Here is an 18,434-nt window from a genome sequence, read left to right as displayed (position 1 = left end):
GTCCTGCCAGAGGTCAAAAGGTTCACAATTGTATTGAGGCCAGTGTGTCTGTATGTGTGTGGGTTAGTGTGGCAGTTTCCACGTGTTGCTTCTTTGAAAAGTGAAAGAAAATCATTATGGAGCTTGTGCCTCTGACTATATACTGTAAATACAAGCATGCATGGTTGGTTGTATTGTATCTGACTATTCGTATCTTCGGTTCAACAAATATTGTTTGTGTTGCCTAATATCTGCAAGCGGTTCTGTGACATCTATGCATATTTACATGCAGACCAGAGACTTGTCAGTCTCAACGTGGAGATGAGAGACAAGGGAATGTTTTCTCTAGGTCAAAGTCGACTGTCCCGACTGCATCGTGGCAAAAACTATGAACACCATTCAAGAGTTCCCTGAGGGAAAACACATGTCTATATGTCATGAAGGATGGCCTTTACCATCTGCTCAGTGTAAATGTGTGTACATTTTAGTTAAGTCTTTGAGGTTGATCATCATAGCTTAGCATTTAAAAACTAACAAAACGTTAATGAATTCCCTGTCACATGTAAGTAAAATGTTCATAAATTAGAGATGAAGACTCGTCTCCTGTTGAGTTCACTTCTGTTCCACTAGCCTCGTCCAGACTACGTCATTTCACACAGAGGGTTTCTTTCAAAGCTGAAACATCAGACTGGAAGTCTCTGTCCATCCTCTGAAAAAACATATATCCACGTATCTGTACTTGTTCTTCTCATCCCTTTTAGCGTTAAGGTCCAGTGTGTAGGATTTAGTGTCATCAAGCAGTTAGGTTGACAATTGCAAGCAACTGAACACCCCTCCTCTCACTCTCTCCTAAGGTGGCCATTAAATAGGCAAAAACCATGAAAGGCCCTCTCTAGAGCCAGTGTTTGATTCTAGACTACTGTAGAAACTAGGGGTGGGAATTACAGAGTAACTCACATTACGTTGACCACGATAACATTAGTATCACGTTACAGCGATTCATCTGTAACATCTAATGATACATCACAATATCTGCGCCATCATTCTAATCTAAAATAGCCGTAAACTGGCAAAATGCTGAACTGCCAGAAAGCTGCGCAGTTCTGGAGTTAAAATGCTTAAAGTGTAATTGTAGGAAACTTGGAAATTTGGAAAACCCATTTTAGCATTTTGCTGTCTGAGAAAACAACGCCCTCCGCAATCAGTTGACTTTTGGACAACCTATATAGGTTATAAAAACAAGTTGCCTTCCATGTTTCTCTCCATTGCTGAGGTTGCTCTCAGTCTCAAAAGGGTTGGTTAAGGCAAGGAAAACACAGTGATTCTTAGTTTCAGGGGATTATACATGAATTAAAACATAATTATGAATATCATATTCCATTTCTGCAAAAAATATATTCCATTTATCCCCATAAATCCTACACACTGGACCTTTAAAACTAAAAAACTCAACTCAATGTACATTTGCTCTAAAACTTCTTTTGCTATTTAAGCTCCAGGACGAGCATATAAGTGACCCTGAGTGGCGATTGTTTTCAAGGTAAGAAATGTTCTGTCAATAATTATTTTTTTGTTAGCATTCAACAACCACAGGCGGAGTGGGCGATATGAATAAAATCCTGTCATTTTTATCTACTTTTATATTGTCTTGTCAATCTATTTTATATTATCATGACATATTAAATTCACTGGAAAATCTGTTATACAGATGCCAGGAAACTGTTTAATAAATGATTAATTCAGACAGGAAAGTCTGTGTCTAATCCAATTAATTAAATAATGGACGAATCAATCATCTAAGCAACTGAAAGGGAGCTCTACCATGGGATTAAACGTGTGGCAAAATCTCTTACATTAGGCCAACTACTGTCACCCTGACTCATGGTGTCACTCATCAGAGATCCGAGGTGTTCAAATCCTACTCTCCACTACAGTCGCAGTTTAAAATATGAGCAGAAGCCCCAGTGTCGTGTTTCAGAGAGAAATAAGACACCCTGTTAGGGAAAATACCTACACAACTGAAAGCTAGTGGATCACAAGCTCACCCTGCAGTGGAGCAGGACTCCGGCTCTACAATGGCTTTTATATTAGTTCATCACAGTGACTCCACAACAGGAATAAAGCAATTATGCTGTTTTTAGGTCGTTTTTTTTTTAACAGTTTGCGAGCTGTGTTTTCCAAAAAATCACCAATTCAAGTACTTGATTAAATGGTATTTTCTTTGAGTGTATTTTTCAAAAATAAATATAAAAATTAAGATCAGAAAATGCCACATGGCATCAGTTACAGAGTTGGCTTACACATTAGCTGCTGTCAAACTGATTGATTCCCACCAATTTTCCAGTCATTCAAAAATAAAAACAAATGAAGCTCAATGGAACAAAGAAAAAAAAAAAAACACAGCGGGGATCATGATATTTATCATTTCGATCATTCCCATTCAAGCACGCATACATTAAAACACCACAGGCATCTCCACTTACAGTAGTTTAAATATTGGGGGGGAAACAACAATCACCAAGCCTAGAAAATAAATTCAGCGTTATCTCACAATCACACAGGATGTCTGCGCCTCCCCTGCAACAACTCTCGAACAACACGCAGACATCACTCACTCGAGACAGGCACAAACATCCTTTTATCTCTCCGCTAAAAAGAGAATAAAAAAGCTAAAAAAATTACAATGAACTTGCATAGCTGCGAAGCGTACAAAAAGAAAGGTGGTGAGGTTGAACAGGTGCAAAGAGTTTGAAAACATGTCACAGGTGGGTCAGACTCAGTGTTTGAGTGTATGTACATGAACAAAGAGTATGTGCACCTTGTGTGGGACAGACAGAACGACAGAGTGAGCGCAAACATAAAGTTGAGGTTTAAATCACCCCTGTGCAGTGAGTACGCGGGATAAGAGGTGACACGAAGTGTAGCGATTTTGAAAATGGGGTTTGTACAGTAATGCATGTGTTCCCATGAGGAGGTGAGGGTGACTCCACAAGTCTTAAAGTGAGCTCTGAGCCTGGGAGTTTTTGATGTTCTTTATCTCCAGCTCCAGCTGTTTGACACGCACGTCCCTCTGGTGGACGAGCTCCCTCAACCGTCGGATCTCCTCCTGCTGCTTGTGAAACTTCAGACGCAGCTGTGGACAAAACACACACACAATATATTGGAATACATCAAGGTCGTCAATTCAATTAGAGATGGTGGAGACGTCTTTGACAAGAAATCCTGGTTTTGTCATCCCCTGCTTTTAAGCTTTAATATGATTTAGTCCTCTGATGATATACAATTGAGCTATTAAAATTCTGGACAGGCCATTAAGATCACAACATTACTATGTTCTTAAGAAGTTAAAGTTTTGATCATTTTATCACATTAGCTGATCAGAAACTCATCTGTAAATGAACGACACAATCAGGCTCCTCAGTGACTGTGTGGTTCCACTTCACTTCAGGCTCAGTAACACGAAGAGCATCCAACAGGACCTGTGAGGGGCCTTTACATTAACCCTCATTTGGACAAACCGTTCTTTCTGATTACCTGCCAAACTCAAACTGGATCCTGACTGGGATCATTTTAAACTCAAACAGTTTCTGAAGAGGGATCAGTCATCTAGTCATGAATGTATCTGGTGCTGCTTGTTTTACGGTGTTTCACTGTATTGTCTTACCGTCTGTGTTTCATATTGTTCTGTCTGTATTTTCTTGTTTGATTTATTGTTGAGTTTGGCTTTGTGTTGTCTTTTATTTGCTTTGGTTTCATGTTTTTAAGGGCCCATCTAGGGACTCAACTAAACTAAACTCAGTCATGTGTTTTGGGCATGTGTCACATTAACTGTCAAATCTATGTCACTGTATGTGGGAAAAACATATATATAATCACAATCATTCAGTCATAGATATGAAAGGATATAAACTCGAGAAATTACTATAAATCAGTCAGTACCTCGTTCTCTGTCCGTGGCGGAGAGCAAAGTGCGAGGTCTTCTCCGTTGCTGACGGATGTCCGACTCCTGTCGTCCACTGTACGGCTGCCGTCCTCCCTGCCGTCTTTGGTTCCCAGTTGGTCCTGAATGTACGCCAGCTGTAGCATCCCCGGTCTGCTCTGAGACCTGCGGGTGTCCAACAAGTTCCCCCTCTCCTTGTTCATATCCGAATACGACTCTGCTATTTGACTTCCAGGCTTCAGGGACATCAGCACAGGGCCTGGAAGACAAAAGTTAGAAGTTGAACTACGTGTTAGATTATAAAATAGTTTGAATCAGTCCAACCATGACCAGCTACAACATTAAGTCGTCAACATTGTGATCTTGATTTCACCAGCAATCACCCAGCCTTACTTGTAATTTTGTTTTTTTTTCAGGCATATTTGCACCTTGATTGTGAATTAGTTTGGAGCAGTTCACCTCCAGCCTTTCACAATAAGAGGAAACCTGTAAATCCCCCAACACCTCACCATCATATACAAATGTCACACACACACACACATTAACTCTGACCTTTATCGACGCCACTGAGCCACTCCTCTGCAGTCAAAGCAGGCCGGTTTCCAGCCGTCATTGGATAGATGTCTTCTTGGTACGACTCCGACTGGAGACACACACACAGTACATTCAGACAGACGTACAGTAAGCACACCAAATTAGGACTCTGAAATCTATTAAGCTTTTGTTTCATATCCCCTGATGATTGAGGCTCGTGTGAGTCTAAGCGCTCTCACCCGGCGGGGCACGATCATGGAAAGAGGCTCGATGAGACTCTTGATTGTCACCAGTTTGTAGAACCTGAACACCTCACAGGAGCTCACATCCAGCCCCCTCTTTGGCATCACACCTGAAGTAAAACACACAGACAGAGACGGTTTTACTCTGTTACACAGGAAACACATATTTTCTGCTGCACTACTGTGATATACTTATAATTATAGCATCTTTTGTTAGATTTTGCTAAGAGTCAAATGCATAATATGTCATTTCTGTCACAAGGGCTCCTTCAATCAAAATAAAACAAAGACACTCGCTGTATACTAAAGCTGCGCTGAGTGATTGAGATAAGGTAGGTATGTGCGAGAACACCAAGACAAAACATAGCAAATAGGCTTTAGCGTGATTACATTAAAGCTTGACAAATGAGTATAATTCTATAAATTTTGCTACATGAAAAATACAAATTTTAAAAGCCCTTTAACAAGCACATATGAAGTTTATGTTCATATTGCGATGGAAAAAGGTGCCACTGCTAGACAATACAGTGCAGGAACAGACATGATATGGTAAAATAAAAATTGGGAATGATTACTTTTGTATCGCAAATTTCATTTTCACTGGAAAAAAAAACCATGATGATTATTGGGTCTGTACCAAGCAAACATGTTTTCTCACTAGGTCTTGGACGATATGAAATTGTCATGTCAGGATTATGTCCAAGATAACTGGGATTCATGATATTATCACAATAATCATAAAAATTTACTTAAACTTAAAAAAAAACAACCTGAAATTCCACTAAAACGTACTGGAATCACTTTACCCTTTCATTTTGTTTGAAAACAAATATTATCATGTATTACAGATAGGACACACACTTAAAGGATAAATAAATGGTGGTAACCTCATTTTCCTTTTGTTCTTCAGTTTGGAGTCTGTAGTATTTACACACATCTGATTTAACTTGTTTTTGTGGGGTTTCATAAAAAAAGGAAAATGAAAAATAACGTGTTTTTTATCTCGATCCGCGATAAAATCATATTACGTCCCGTCCCTACTTCTTACTTCTCAGGACATCTCTGCAGCACCACAGTGCTTCATTATAATGCTGCTGTCATACACTTCACCTTCATTAAAAATGGCAGCTGCTGCGATTTCAATCATATTTGGATTGATCGTTTAGCACTAATGTGCAGGAAAGAAATTAAAGGCTTTTTAACACCAACCTAAAATCAAATAAATGGGCTGTTTTTGCTCATTAGATCCTTGCAATGAATTTGGACATTGATTTTTTGAGGTTTTATTACACTTTTGGACTGCGACACTTCTTTGAACACGCAATGCCGTATTTTTTAAAGTTTCAGTTGTATACTAAGTGGATTATTTTTGAAGTTCTTGTTGAAATTGAGTCTTTGCTATCAATGCATATATGACATGTTGATTTCTTCACATTCTTGAGCGGTGAATGAAAATCTGGCAGAATTTACTGTAATGTCTTTTTTACCTGTAATTTAATGGGCGATATTCATCTGAGATAACAAAGATAGCTTAAGAACACAAAAGTAAGATACATAATACAATAAAACAACTTAAAATGGCCTTAAGTGGGCTTAAATAAATATTTAATAGATTTTAGTAGACTCTTGAAATTTGAGATTTTACTTGATCACCAAACTGAAGGACTAGATGCTCCAGCACTGTGCCTCCTCAGGTAGTCTAACGGACTTATCAGAACAACACTCAACCATCCGCTATCTTTGATCGAACGCTAACTGAAAACAACACATGACTGTTACACACAGAGTGGCGAAGTGTAAATGTTCAGAGTTTTACAAGCAGCCTCTCTATTCTTTGAAAATCCAGCGGAGGATTAGTTGGAATTCTGCCTTCATTGCTGCTGTTCAGTTCCATAAATATTTAATCTGAGACTAGTTTCTAAACATCTTCCATCCAACAGTATCCTCTTGAGTTAAAAGTCTACAACATGTCTGTCAGTCTGCAGACCATCACTTCACATGAAGTGATCTGTGTGATCACCTGGTTTGGCTATTCAAATATTGCAGGCTTATTTGCACAGCAGCTTTGCTTACAGGTGCAGGAGTGTCAGTACGCCCCGAAGGACGGCAGAGTTTCGAGAAAGATCGACTGACTAATTTTTCAGCCGTTCAAGTAAGGAGACAGTTAAAAGAAACATAGAAAAGTAGGCAACTGGACTTGTTTCACCTCTCATCCGAGAAGCTTCTTCAGTTCTAACTAACAAAAGTTTCCAAGAGTTTGATAGTACCAGTGTGTGGAAGTGTGTGTTTCTTACCCATTCCTTTCTGAGGTAGGTTTGAGCGGTACTCTGTCAGGTAGTGGATATACGGTTTTTCTGAGCTGATCTCATAGTACCTTATATTCCCGTCACCCTGATAGAGACAAGAGAAGCCTTTGTAACAATCATATGTTCGTACGTATTTTGTGTTTGAATGTGCAGATGCTTTTTTGTTGCTTTTAAAAGACCCACCTTCCCGGCAACGTAGAGCATGTGTGTGTCGGGGTCATAGAATGGAAAAAGGTTTCCTGACGAACCATCGAGGTTTTCTTGTAACAAAGACACAGACAGATCGTCCTACAAACACACACAGACAAAAAAAAAAAAGACAACAACACTTCAGCACCAGCAACATGCACAGAAAAATCCCTGATATCAAAATCCACTTTGAAATAAAAAGCACTCTCCAGCTCCGAATTAAAAAAAAAAACACTGAGCACTCAATCCCTAATCCGCACTCCGGCCATAATCTCCCAGACACGACATACTCTCACATCATAACGCATCAGCCTGCCACACCGACTGCTATCACAGGCTGACAGGTGTGACTGATCACAGGTAAAGACACAATCAATAAGGGAGAACCTCTGTCTCATTTTTATCACAGTGAGGTCTTCAGGTTTACTGTGGATGGTTTCATTTGTCAATCAATCTGTCCACTAGATGGCAGAGTTGTGTGTGTGAGAGAGAGAGAACACTTCACACCATGAGGGCACACGTCAGGATGGGATGAGCTTCTGTTTACTACGTGCTTTTATTTTGTTTTCCTACAGTCCAAGTGTTTGATTCTCACATGAGGCCATTTGGAGCAAGAACAGATGAAGCGATGAGTTGCTGAACACCATTTCTCAGTTTATTAATTCTAAAATATTCTGCTGGTGATGTCTCATCCATTATTTAATTTGTATTATTATTAATAAGGGCTGCAACTAATGACAGTTTTCATTAACGATTAATCTGCTCATTATCTTCATTATTAATCGATTCATCTTTAAGTCTATAAACAGTGTGAAAAATACTCATCAAAATTTCCCAAAACTCAAAGACTCATTTTCTTTCAGTAATGACAAAGAAAAGCGACAAAACCTCACATTCAAGGAGCCTGAACGAGCAGATGTTTGACATTTTTGCTTGAAAACTGACTGAAAAGATAAATCCTTTAGTTGATTATCAGGATACTGGCTGATCTAAACATCCGCACTAAGGGAGACTAGACTTTAACCATCAGAGCTCTTACTGAACTCTGGATTGCTCTGTCTCAGCAGAATCAATTATTTTTCTTTCTGTTTTTTTCTGTTTCTGCCACTGTCCCAGCTCTTTTATCTTGTGTATTCACACATTGATCTATTAACATAACATAATATAACAGTTTTCAAGCAAAAAGTTTCAAGTTTCGTGCTTTAAATTGTCAGGATATGTTGCTCTTTGTTACGATATCTGATCGGAAACTGAACATCTTTGGGTTTTGAATTGCTGTTTAAATGACAACTAGGAATTTGAATACATCACCATCAGCTGTGGGAAATTATAACAGGCACTTTTCACAATTAGCTTACACTGTATTGACAAAATGATAAACAGATTCACTAAGAAAGTAGACTAGTAGATTAAGTGAAAATGAAAATACTTCTCTGTAAATGTGAAATTCAGTAACTAAGACATTCAACCATTTACCTTTGTGAGACACCTTCTCTCACAATAAAGAAACACAAAGCAACTGCAACAGAACAGCACATGTGAGCTAATGATCCTAACTCAAAAGAGACCTTCTGCAGACTGATCTCATGGTCTTCATCAATGAATGGAGCCGGTTCAGGTGTCATCACGTGACCTGAGAGTGTCACACTTCAGTCACCTGATGACAAGTGACTGAATGCGTCATCACGTGACAGAACTTCGCTTTTATAACACCTGATCTCGCTCCATTCATGAAGACGTGAAATGTGGATGAAAGTGCGGGAGAAGCTACTAAGTGAACCTTTGCTCTCAGCTGTTGTTCTCACCTGATCCCACAGAGCGATCTGTCGATCGTTCCAACGTGAGGTGCCTGTTGTGAGGAGCATCTTCATGTTTCCCAGGATCAGCACCTTACTGGCTTTGTGATTCTTAGTGTTGGCTTCCTGCAAACACACAACATGCATCAAACAAAGCATGAAGCAAACTTTACTAAGCATTTTGTACGCACAGCGTAAGACTTAAAAATAATGGAAAAGGCCGACAGTGACTGCTCAACACTACATCACTGTGATGTAATGTTCCATATACCCTCGTTTGGCAGGTGAAGGTAGTGAGAGCAGACTGATTTAAAGCGTGTGAGTCAGTGGCTGGTGACCCAGAGGTCTGAGGAGTTATGCTGTGGGCCAGCTCAGGCCAGAGGTGTCAGTTTTGGCTGTGTGGTGCTGGATGAGTGCCTGGTCTGGGAAGGATAAAAGGAGCAGGGAACTCCCACTTATGCAAGATTGGCTGGGATGCTATTGAACACTAAAAGACACACTAAAGACTTTTCACTGTGAAATATTTGGATTTTAGCAAGAAATATGTGAGTTTAAGTGATTTTTAATGTCCACACATATCCAAACGCTGTTTTCAGCTCATTGTTCGTTACAGGTTTAAGTAAATGAGGTTCTTTTGTGAAGAGTGCATCTCATAAAATGCTAAATAGAATGCCTTTCAAAATAAGAGCGCTAACGTGCACAAAGCCTTACCTGCAGTATGTTTCCTGAGCGTGGCTCCATGAGTCGGACCTTCCTGTCTTTGCAGGTGGTGGCGAGGAGGCTGCCGTCTGTGTTGAAAGACATGGAGAGGACGACGTCTGTGTGGTGGCTGATGGTCCGCACCGGGTTCTTTATCACCTGCTCCGGACAGTCCAGGTTCCAGATCATCACCTGCACATGTCAAGGCACACAAACAAATACACACACACACAGGACAGAGGGAAGTTAAACACTGTTCATTTGCATCTACTACCCTCATCATAATCATATAAAGCTGGTTGAAAATCTAGCTTTAGTTTCCCTTTAACTGTGCTGCTACAAACAGCTGCGACCTGTTTGGCTGCATTGTAATGAAATACATAATTACTTATACAGTGTGTCACTTTAGGCCCCGAGTCTTTACCTCGTCACAGTTCTTTTGTGGCTGTGTAAGGCGAGTGTGCGTGAGTGTGTCTGTTTGTGTTACCTTGTAGTCGTAGGCCGTACTGAAGAGGATGTTGTTAGCAGTCGGGTGCCACTCGATGAGGCCTACTCTGCGGCTGTGACCCTGAAGCTCCTTCCATGGTACTGTCAGGTTCTTCAGCACGCCATGAGGAGGGATTTCCCACACTTTCACCTGTAGACATATACACAAACAGTGGTTGGATTTTGCCGACGTGCCAAGATTATTCAGTCCTTGACAATCACCACAGTAAAACAGAGATTGAGAAAACTGGCTTTTAAGTTTTAGTCTGCGCAGACGTGGGACAGTTTACAGAAACTTCTGAGGTTGCACAGGTTGATCCTTTTTGCTCGGTTCAAATTATTTTTTAATAATTTAGAGTTTTGTACTATTGTTTGGACAAACAACCACTGTGGATGTGTCACTTTGTGCACTTAGTACTCGAGATATCATTTATCACTGTTCACCTTTTATATCTAACAGCCAAATGAAAAATATCCAATACAGAAAATAATCCAGGATTGACTGAATCTGGAAAAAGGAAAACACAGCCTCGGGACACACTTTGTAAAAATAGTATTAAGAGGAAACAAAAACCTGTTGACTCTTCGTTTCTCTTTCTGTGTACAGAGATTTGTTCTGAGCCAGGTCAGAGCTGAGGAATGTGTGGAATGACTTCTAGTTCTTCTTGAAGGCTAAACGGCGAAGGCAATAAAATTATCTCCCTGCTGCTACATGCTCGATTTCAGGGAAAACGATAACGAGCCAGTGAACCATTTAGAAAATGTGCCTGGCATGTACAAACCGTGGAGTCCTCGGAGCAGGAGGCGATGCAGTAGTCGTTGAAGGGATTCCACTTGATGTCTAACACGTTGCCTCTGTGGCCCGACACTCTGGGGTTTTGAGGGTCCACTTTACCCGTCTGATAGACAAACACACAAAAATAAACAGAATCACAACATAGAACATTTGAAATTATTCATGTGTATTATTGGATTAAAGGAGAAGTTTGACATTTTGGGAAATTTGCCGACTCGATTAGCGTCGTGAAACTGAAGCAAAACAGTGAAGTTTTTGGCGATTAAACCAAATCAATGAGGTAAAAGTCAGCTGTAGGACTGTAGGAAGGAGTGGGATGATCATTATGTGTGATTCATCACTTTGAACAAACCCTTTCACATGACATGTAGTCATTTAGTTGATTGTTAAAAGAATCCTGCACTGAACAGAAATGTTTTGTGGACTCCGAAACTTCACCCGACATTCCATTAACATGGGGTTGAGTAGATAATGTCTGAATTGTACTTTTTGGGTGAAATTATCCTTTGAGAATCTAAACAGACGTCGATCTGTGCAGGTTGGAACAAGTATCCAGCGTGCAAGCAGCTGAATTCTTCATGACGTGAACATGAACTTAGTAGCGTGAACGACTGAAACTGAAGATGGAATTGCACAAAACCTTTGTGACACACGCCCCGGTGTTAGAAGGGAGAAGCCACTGAGTCTTACTGAAGATTTTCTGCCTCAACAAGAACACTAATTACACTGTTGGTACAAACAACCTTCCTTCAACTGACACACCTGCAGGCTAGATTAATGTGCAGGTGAGGTGGGGAATGATGTAACCACTATCTGTGCTTCCAGCCAACCTAACATACGCACAGGTAAGTAGAACATTACACTTCTGTTCATATATTTATGTGTGTTAACTACTTTCCCCACAGAACAATAGCTTATCTGTAAGTGCACACACATGAAGGCAGTAGAGGGGGGGAGTGCGGAAGTTTCACCTCCTCGAGACATTGAAAGGAGGGGAAGAGTGGGGTCAAACGATGAGTTATGTCATTCCTAAGCTCGTATGCAATTCCTGTCCATGCCAGGAGGGTGGTGATAATTCACCGAGACGATTTAAAAGATGGAGACAGACAGAGAGAGGAGGGAGCCTGATGAATCGCTCCAGACCGGAGATCTACAGCGGGACTGTAAATTTAACCAGCACACCAGTGAGGAGGTCTGACTGAGTTTATTTGAGAGATCTCTATTGTTTCTGATAACACCACTGGATGTGATAATACGCATAAATAATGTCTGGAAGAGTGTGGATTGATCATGTTTAAGCTGAGGTTGGTGAGCGAGATAAGACAGAATGATGAGGAGGAAAAAAGACCACAAGCGATGTTTAGGTTGTAGTGGAGGAGCTGACGGGGGTTTCCCAGTGTTTAGAGATTCTTTTGGCTGCACTGCGGTCGTCCTATTTATAATCTGAGAGCAGAGCTGTCTCTTCCAGGTGTGCTGTGTGTGCAGGAGCAAAGAGAAAGACCAGCATAGATAGAAAATAAGCATTATTTGCTATCTATGGGGAAACTTTCTGCTCCTAATAATCACTTAAAGGTTAAAGATTAAATTGTTTAAGCCCATTTATGCTACATATGAGAAACAAAATTGTATAGAGTCACGTCTGATGTGAACTGCTGCTGTGCAAGTAGACGACTTGTTGCTGTATATCTTTGTTACATCTTTCGTCAACCTGCCCAGACGTGAGAACTTTTTGGAACCTGACTTGTTGATTTTTCAACTTCTCCTGTTGCATGCCAGATAGGTGGTTTGCTGGAAGAAAGTACTAATTTGTTGCAGTATCAAACATCTTTTTATGCTGAGCTCTCACTATGCAAAAATACTAATAATACTTGTAACTCAAGTCAAGTCAAATTTATTTCTTTAGAGCAATTCAAACAACACAAGTTGACCAATGCGCTTTGCAAACATTGGCCGAGAGCAGACGATAAAAATGCATGCACATACCCAAGCAGAGGTCCAGATAAAATGAATGAGTGATGTAAAAACTAGTAAAACAACCACTATGAGAGCCCGTTTAGTAGTGGCCATTTAAGTATAATCAAAAGCCAAAATAAAAGTCCTTGAACTACACAAGCCACAAGCCATTTTCCTCTCCTACCAAAATGGATAAAATGAAGGTCCAGACCTTCAATTATTCACAAAAACCAAATTAGAGAATTGACCTAGTGTGCATGTTTTGATGGTGGAGAAAACCTGGAGGAAACCCACGCAATCACAGGGAGAACATGGAAACTCCAAACAGAAAGGCCAGACCCTTTAACAGTCTTGCTGTGAGGCAACAGTGCTAACCACTGCGCCACCATGCAGCTAAAATACTCTGATGAGATGAATTTTGTGTGTAGGCATCTAAATATTTTCCCTTAGATTACATTTGCAGAGATATTGTTAATTGGGATTAACATGATTTGGACAGTGAGAGCAGGGTTTTTTCTCGGCCTGATAATCTCTCTGAATTTATATTTCATTTCACATTATTTTGTCTTGCACTATGTTCACGTTAGATGATTTCTGATTTTGTGTGGGGATTATTTTGTTTTGCTTAAACCAATCAGTAGCGTCTGTCACACAGATGTCTCTTTCAGCCGACACGGACACGGCAGTAGAGATTCCTAAAAGCAGTTAATGTTTTCCACAGAGGTCTAATAAATATGTTGTAAAAGGAATTTGTTGTACAGTTGTTGTGTCTCATCCATGCTTATTTTTGTCACTATTTTTCATTATTCCTACACTTTTACATAAAATGTCTATATCTGATATTATTTTGGTTAAAAGATTATAAAAATGTGTGTTTTTGAAAGAGACCCTTTTTGCGGGCCATTTTATTCGTCTGATCTTTGACACGATGTAAAGTTATTTGTTTGCAATGTCATTTAATATATGAGAAGTTCAATTTTTGCCTGCTAAATGTTTCACCACTATCACCTTTATCGAATAATCACCTTTCTGACGGTTTCTGACAGTCTGACTGTTCCAAAAACTGAAAATGTATGAGCTTTGTAAAAGAAGAATTCATGAAAGAGCGGTTGTTTTGGATTGCCTCAGATTGTACAGGTGTACCTAATAAATTGCTCAGTTGTTTGTGTGCACAACACCAGACCTAGCATGAGCATGTAGCATGAGATGAGACACATCACATTATCTGTTATCAGCATAAATGATGAAATGGTGCGTGTGCCACTTTAAAAAGCTGACATGGGTCTGTAAAACCTGCCATGAGGTCGAGATACTCACATGATGGACAGACAGGACCAGGAAGGCCCCTCCCCCGGCACACTCGGTGATGACTGCCAGGAAACGTGGGTTGACAGCACAGAAGTTGTTGTCCTGGACGCTGCGTGTGATTGGCACGCCATCATAGCAGCTCTCCTTGGTGGCGGCCTTACCGAACACGTGGCGGAACTTGGAGCTGCGGTACTGAGGACGCCATGTCATCTGAGAGAGGAGAGAGGGAGGGAGGAGAGGGAGGAGAGGGAGGTCAGTCAAGGAGAATCATCTCTCACAGTTATGGTGATGGGGCTTTTTATACTCCTGCTCCTCTCTCACAAGAAAAGAGCGAAGTGATGAGGGACGTGATCGATTTTACAAAACATGAGCTGCATTCGCTCTAGACACTGAACTGGTTCCCCCCCAAAAATGAATGCACACTGCTTCAAGAACAAAGTTAAACAGTTTTATTATTGATACAAGATTAAAAACAAGAGTAATTGTTGTGGTATGTTTTGAAGCAGTGTGCTTTAATATGGGGGCGAATCAGTTCCCTTTCTTATACACAATGCTTGCCTACCCGAGCATCAGGAGCCTTGTGTTACAATGATTTAGCACTTCCTCCATTATTTTTATGGTATTTACTGAAACCTATATGTTATTTTTACACTAGTATGGTAACCATTATTTCTCAAGTTATAGATATTTGTGAGGCATTGTCCAAAACAATGTCTTGTGGTGTCCCACAGGGTACTATTTTAATCACACTTTAATTACCATTAATTGTTAATTATGTTAGGTGTTTACTTGTTCCACAATCTTTATTTCAATTTCTAAGTATTCTGCTCTTTTGGTGTCTTATAGTTATAAGAATATGGTAAAACAATTTCCGAGCAAAAGCTTTGGAAAGTCTGGCAGTTGCTGGTAAATAATCACTTAATCACTACACTTAACGCCTCGTGGCTGTAAGCCTTGAGCACCAGTCAAGTTGCTGTTCCTGAGTTACAATGTTGAATAACGTCCAGAACATTTTTTGCAGAATATTGTGACGTCACAGTGAAGTTGACCTTTTGGATACATCTGTGTGAAACCAACATTATTATGGGAATTGTTGAGTAATGGCCAAAATGTATTTTGTAAGGTCACATACCCCTTTTTGACCAAGGTGGTTCAGACACTGGTTCTCTGGAGCCTGGAGCCAGTTCTGTGCATCTTGACAGTCAAAGAACTGGCTCCTGGCAAGGAAAACTGGTTCAAGAGCAGCACCAACACTGTAGTGGTCAAGAACAAAGAACCACTAACGAGCTACAACTTATCCATCAGATGATAAACAAAAGATTTTCACTAATCGAAAGCAACAGTGGTCCGAGGACTGGTCACGTTTGGATGCCAATGTAGGGATGCAAAGCCAGGATCAACACTTTGAAAAGAGTTGATGTCGTCCGCCATAGTTATTCCTAGCAATGCTGGGAACTCGGAGACCTGTACAGTGTCCGAATTATGTGACTCTACAGTGGCTCTTATGCCCATGAAAAAACAAACGGGTTCTTCAAAGGTTTACAGGTTGAACCAACTTGGAACCAGCACTAGGTTCGCTTTGGTGGAAAAGGGGTAACAGTGATCTGACCCCCAAAATTCTAATCAGCTCATCTCTGAGTCCAAGTGGAGATTTTTGCCAAATTTGAGGAAATTCCCTCAAGGCTTTCTTGAGATATTGCCTTCACAAGACTGGTACGAACATACATAGGTACGGACAGACAACCCGAAAACATAATGCCTCGAGCCACAGCTATCGTTACACGCAGGCATAAAAAAGTTTGTTGTCAGGGTCAACTCAGCGCAGTGTGTTAAAATGTACAACGTAATGTAACAATTTCTCAAGCTCAGACATTTATTTATTGAATGTGTTGTATTTTAGATCAACGTGTGTCTGGTGAATGTCTGGTACGAAGAAACAAGACACATCATTATCTAGTGTCATGACTTTCTGTTTATGTCGGTACTTCAAAGCGTCCTAGAGATAAAAATTTACATATTTAAAAATAAATTCATTAAACACCTTCTTATGCTGCAAGCCCTCAAAAACAAGCTGAGGTGACGTGTGAATTATATTAAAATGGTGAAAGTAGTTTGTGAGATTATGTTGAGGGCAGATTTTAACAAAAAAATGTATGATTTAACAACAATATGTATGTTATATGAGTTATTCTTGTTCCTTGTTAAATCATTTGTTTATGTGTTGTAAATAATATTCATAGTCATGACTGTAATTATGTTACAAAGAGATTGCTTGTTTAATAATGTCAGTTTAATGTCTTTTCAGTGTTATCCTTGATTAATATGTCCTGGCCAAGCAAATTAATTTCACTATGCAAATAAAATCAATCCCTCAGTAATTTACAAAACACTAAATAAATTCAAGGCTGGAAAAAAATGCGAGACTTCCCAAATCCAGAGTCCCTTTTTAGCCACTTTCATAAAGCTAGTCGATGCATATGTCATTATATTGTGAGAGATAAGTGGCTCTGGTCCACTGGGACGAGGCCTGGCCAGCCAGCATGTCTGCTCTGCTACTCTGCCTGGCTCCCTGCCTGCCTGCTGCATGGTCATTACTTATGAATTAGGGGTGGAGGAGGTTGATGGACAAGATGTTAACAGAAAAAATGGACCCAAACAACGACTTCCAGTAGCCAGACAGAGTGAAGCAGTAAATGGGCAGTGAAAATAGGCCAAAGAACGACAAGACACAACATTCTTCAGATGTCATCTAAAAACAATCCCTGTCCTTTTAATCAATGACATCATTCTTCTGATTTACTGTATGTGGACTGCCCGCTGGCCTTTCAGATGATGGCTAAATAAATACAACCAATATGCAAACAGAGTGACATCACAGTGAGGGCAGTAAAAATAACAGCATTTGGTTAGCATGACGCAGGTGTGGCTGCTGGCTGGAAAAGAAGCTGAGCAGGGAATGAAAGTGACAGAAAATCTGGCTAAAGAAAATAAATTTAAAGGAGAATCTCCGAGTAACAGAAATGCACCGATAGGGGTTGTGACTCTCCAGGTCTCGGTTTACTCTTCCACCTCTCACCTTCTACCCTGAGGCTGTCACAAAGAGCCTCATGCTGTCACACTGGAATGTTTCCCCACCTGATGAATAGCTTCATTAAACCTCTCAGGTGTTCAAGAGTCTGACTGCCTCTGAGACACCATCAATCAAAGAACACATCTTCAGATGGCAAACTTCTGTGCTGTCAATGCTAACAACTGACATTAGCACTAAATGAAGCACAACACAAGCCATTAGACAAAGCAAAATTATGTCCTGATGATGGCACTAGATGAAATTTGACTCAATCACCAAAGTTATTACAAAAAATGTGCAGAACATGAACGTGTTAACCAAATTTGATGACCATCCATCCAACAGCTGTCGAGACAAGTCACTAAAGATATCGTCCTAATAGTGGCGCTTTAGAGGAAAAGTCAGGGGATCACCATAGTCATTAGGAATCATGGCATTTTTATCTACTTGGCTCAAACATTTAGCAAAACAGTTGGCAATTAATTCAGTCAATCACTTTCAGGTCTACACAGGAACATGTAACTCTTTATATGCAGTATCTTTACTGACATGCATTCCTCTGTAGTTTCCTGTGGTTAAGTCAGTTGTTCCCATTCGATAACCTGATAACGCACGTGTTGTAATGCATAACCACCCAAGATACATTCTTGATCATTATCACTCCATTGTGCATTTAAAAGAAATGCCACCTGCTCCGCTCTATAAGAACAAAACCAACATTTGAAGGAACCTTCCTCATAACTTAACTATTGACCTGACTCAGAGAAATTGTTACTTGCTTCACATTTCCACATTTGACCTGAATTTTGAATGCATCAACCAGCCGGTGCACGTTTTTTGCTAAAGCACTGCTCAGTAAACTACATGTACTTACAAACTGAGCACATCTGGGTCGATATAATCAGCATTCATGTGTTGCTGAGGCTTACAAGACCAGAGGGAGAGCCTTCCAGGGCAGAAAGCTAAGACATCTTGTCACATCTAAAGCAGGTTGTAATCAGGCCAGCAGCAGCTTCCTCTCGGCTGTGTCTTGCAGCAGGTACGCAGGAGGCTGCATGGTAGGCGGCCTGTCTCGGCTCCTCACAGAACTGATGACGAAAACACTATTCTGGCTATTTTTACGCCGGGCTTCTTGC

At 40.3% G+C, this 18,434-nt stretch overlaps 2 protein-coding genes across 3 annotated transcripts in view; both read right to left on the bottom strand.

The window, feature by feature from the left end:
- The window catches only part of uso1 (USO1 vesicle transport factor), a 412,569-nt gene that overhangs the window by 347,386 nt on the left and 46,749 nt on the right, over positions 1-18,434 (bottom strand). The gene's annotated exons all lie outside the window — the stretch shown is intronic.
- The window catches only part of coro2aa (coronin 2Aa), a 38,357-nt gene continuing 22,306 nt past the window's right edge, over positions 2,384-18,434 (bottom strand). The window contains exons 2-12 of one of the 2 annotated variants that reach the window (XM_073465511.1): positions 14,238-14,438; positions 10,954-11,070; positions 10,173-10,322; positions 9,698-9,877; positions 8,996-9,112; positions 7,185-7,289; positions 6,990-7,086; positions 4,693-4,805; positions 4,472-4,562; positions 3,919-4,178; positions 2,384-3,112 (exon numbers count right to left, since the gene is read on the bottom strand). In XM_073465511.1, the coding sequence (XP_073321612.1) occupies positions 2,975-3,112; positions 3,919-4,178; positions 4,472-4,562; positions 4,693-4,805; positions 6,990-7,086; positions 7,185-7,289; positions 8,996-9,112; positions 9,698-9,877; positions 10,173-10,322; positions 10,954-11,070; positions 14,238-14,438 (1,569 nt within the window). In that variant the 3' untranslated portion in view covers positions 2,384-2,974. The remainder of the gene's footprint in view (positions 3,113-3,918; positions 4,179-4,471; positions 4,563-4,692; positions 4,806-6,989; positions 7,087-7,184; positions 7,290-8,995; positions 9,113-9,697; positions 9,878-10,172; positions 10,323-10,953; positions 11,071-14,237; positions 14,439-18,434) is intronic. The other variant, XM_073465518.1, reaches the window with a different exon arrangement.

Source organism: Pagrus major, chromosome 1 (genome assembly GCF_040436345.1).
Source record: "Pagrus major chromosome 1, Pma_NU_1.0".
NCBI lineage: Eukaryota > Metazoa > Chordata > Actinopteri > Spariformes > Sparidae > Pagrus > Pagrus major.
The sequence above is the reverse complement of the archived record's forward strand: the minus strand, read 5'-3'. Positions and strand labels throughout refer to the sequence as shown.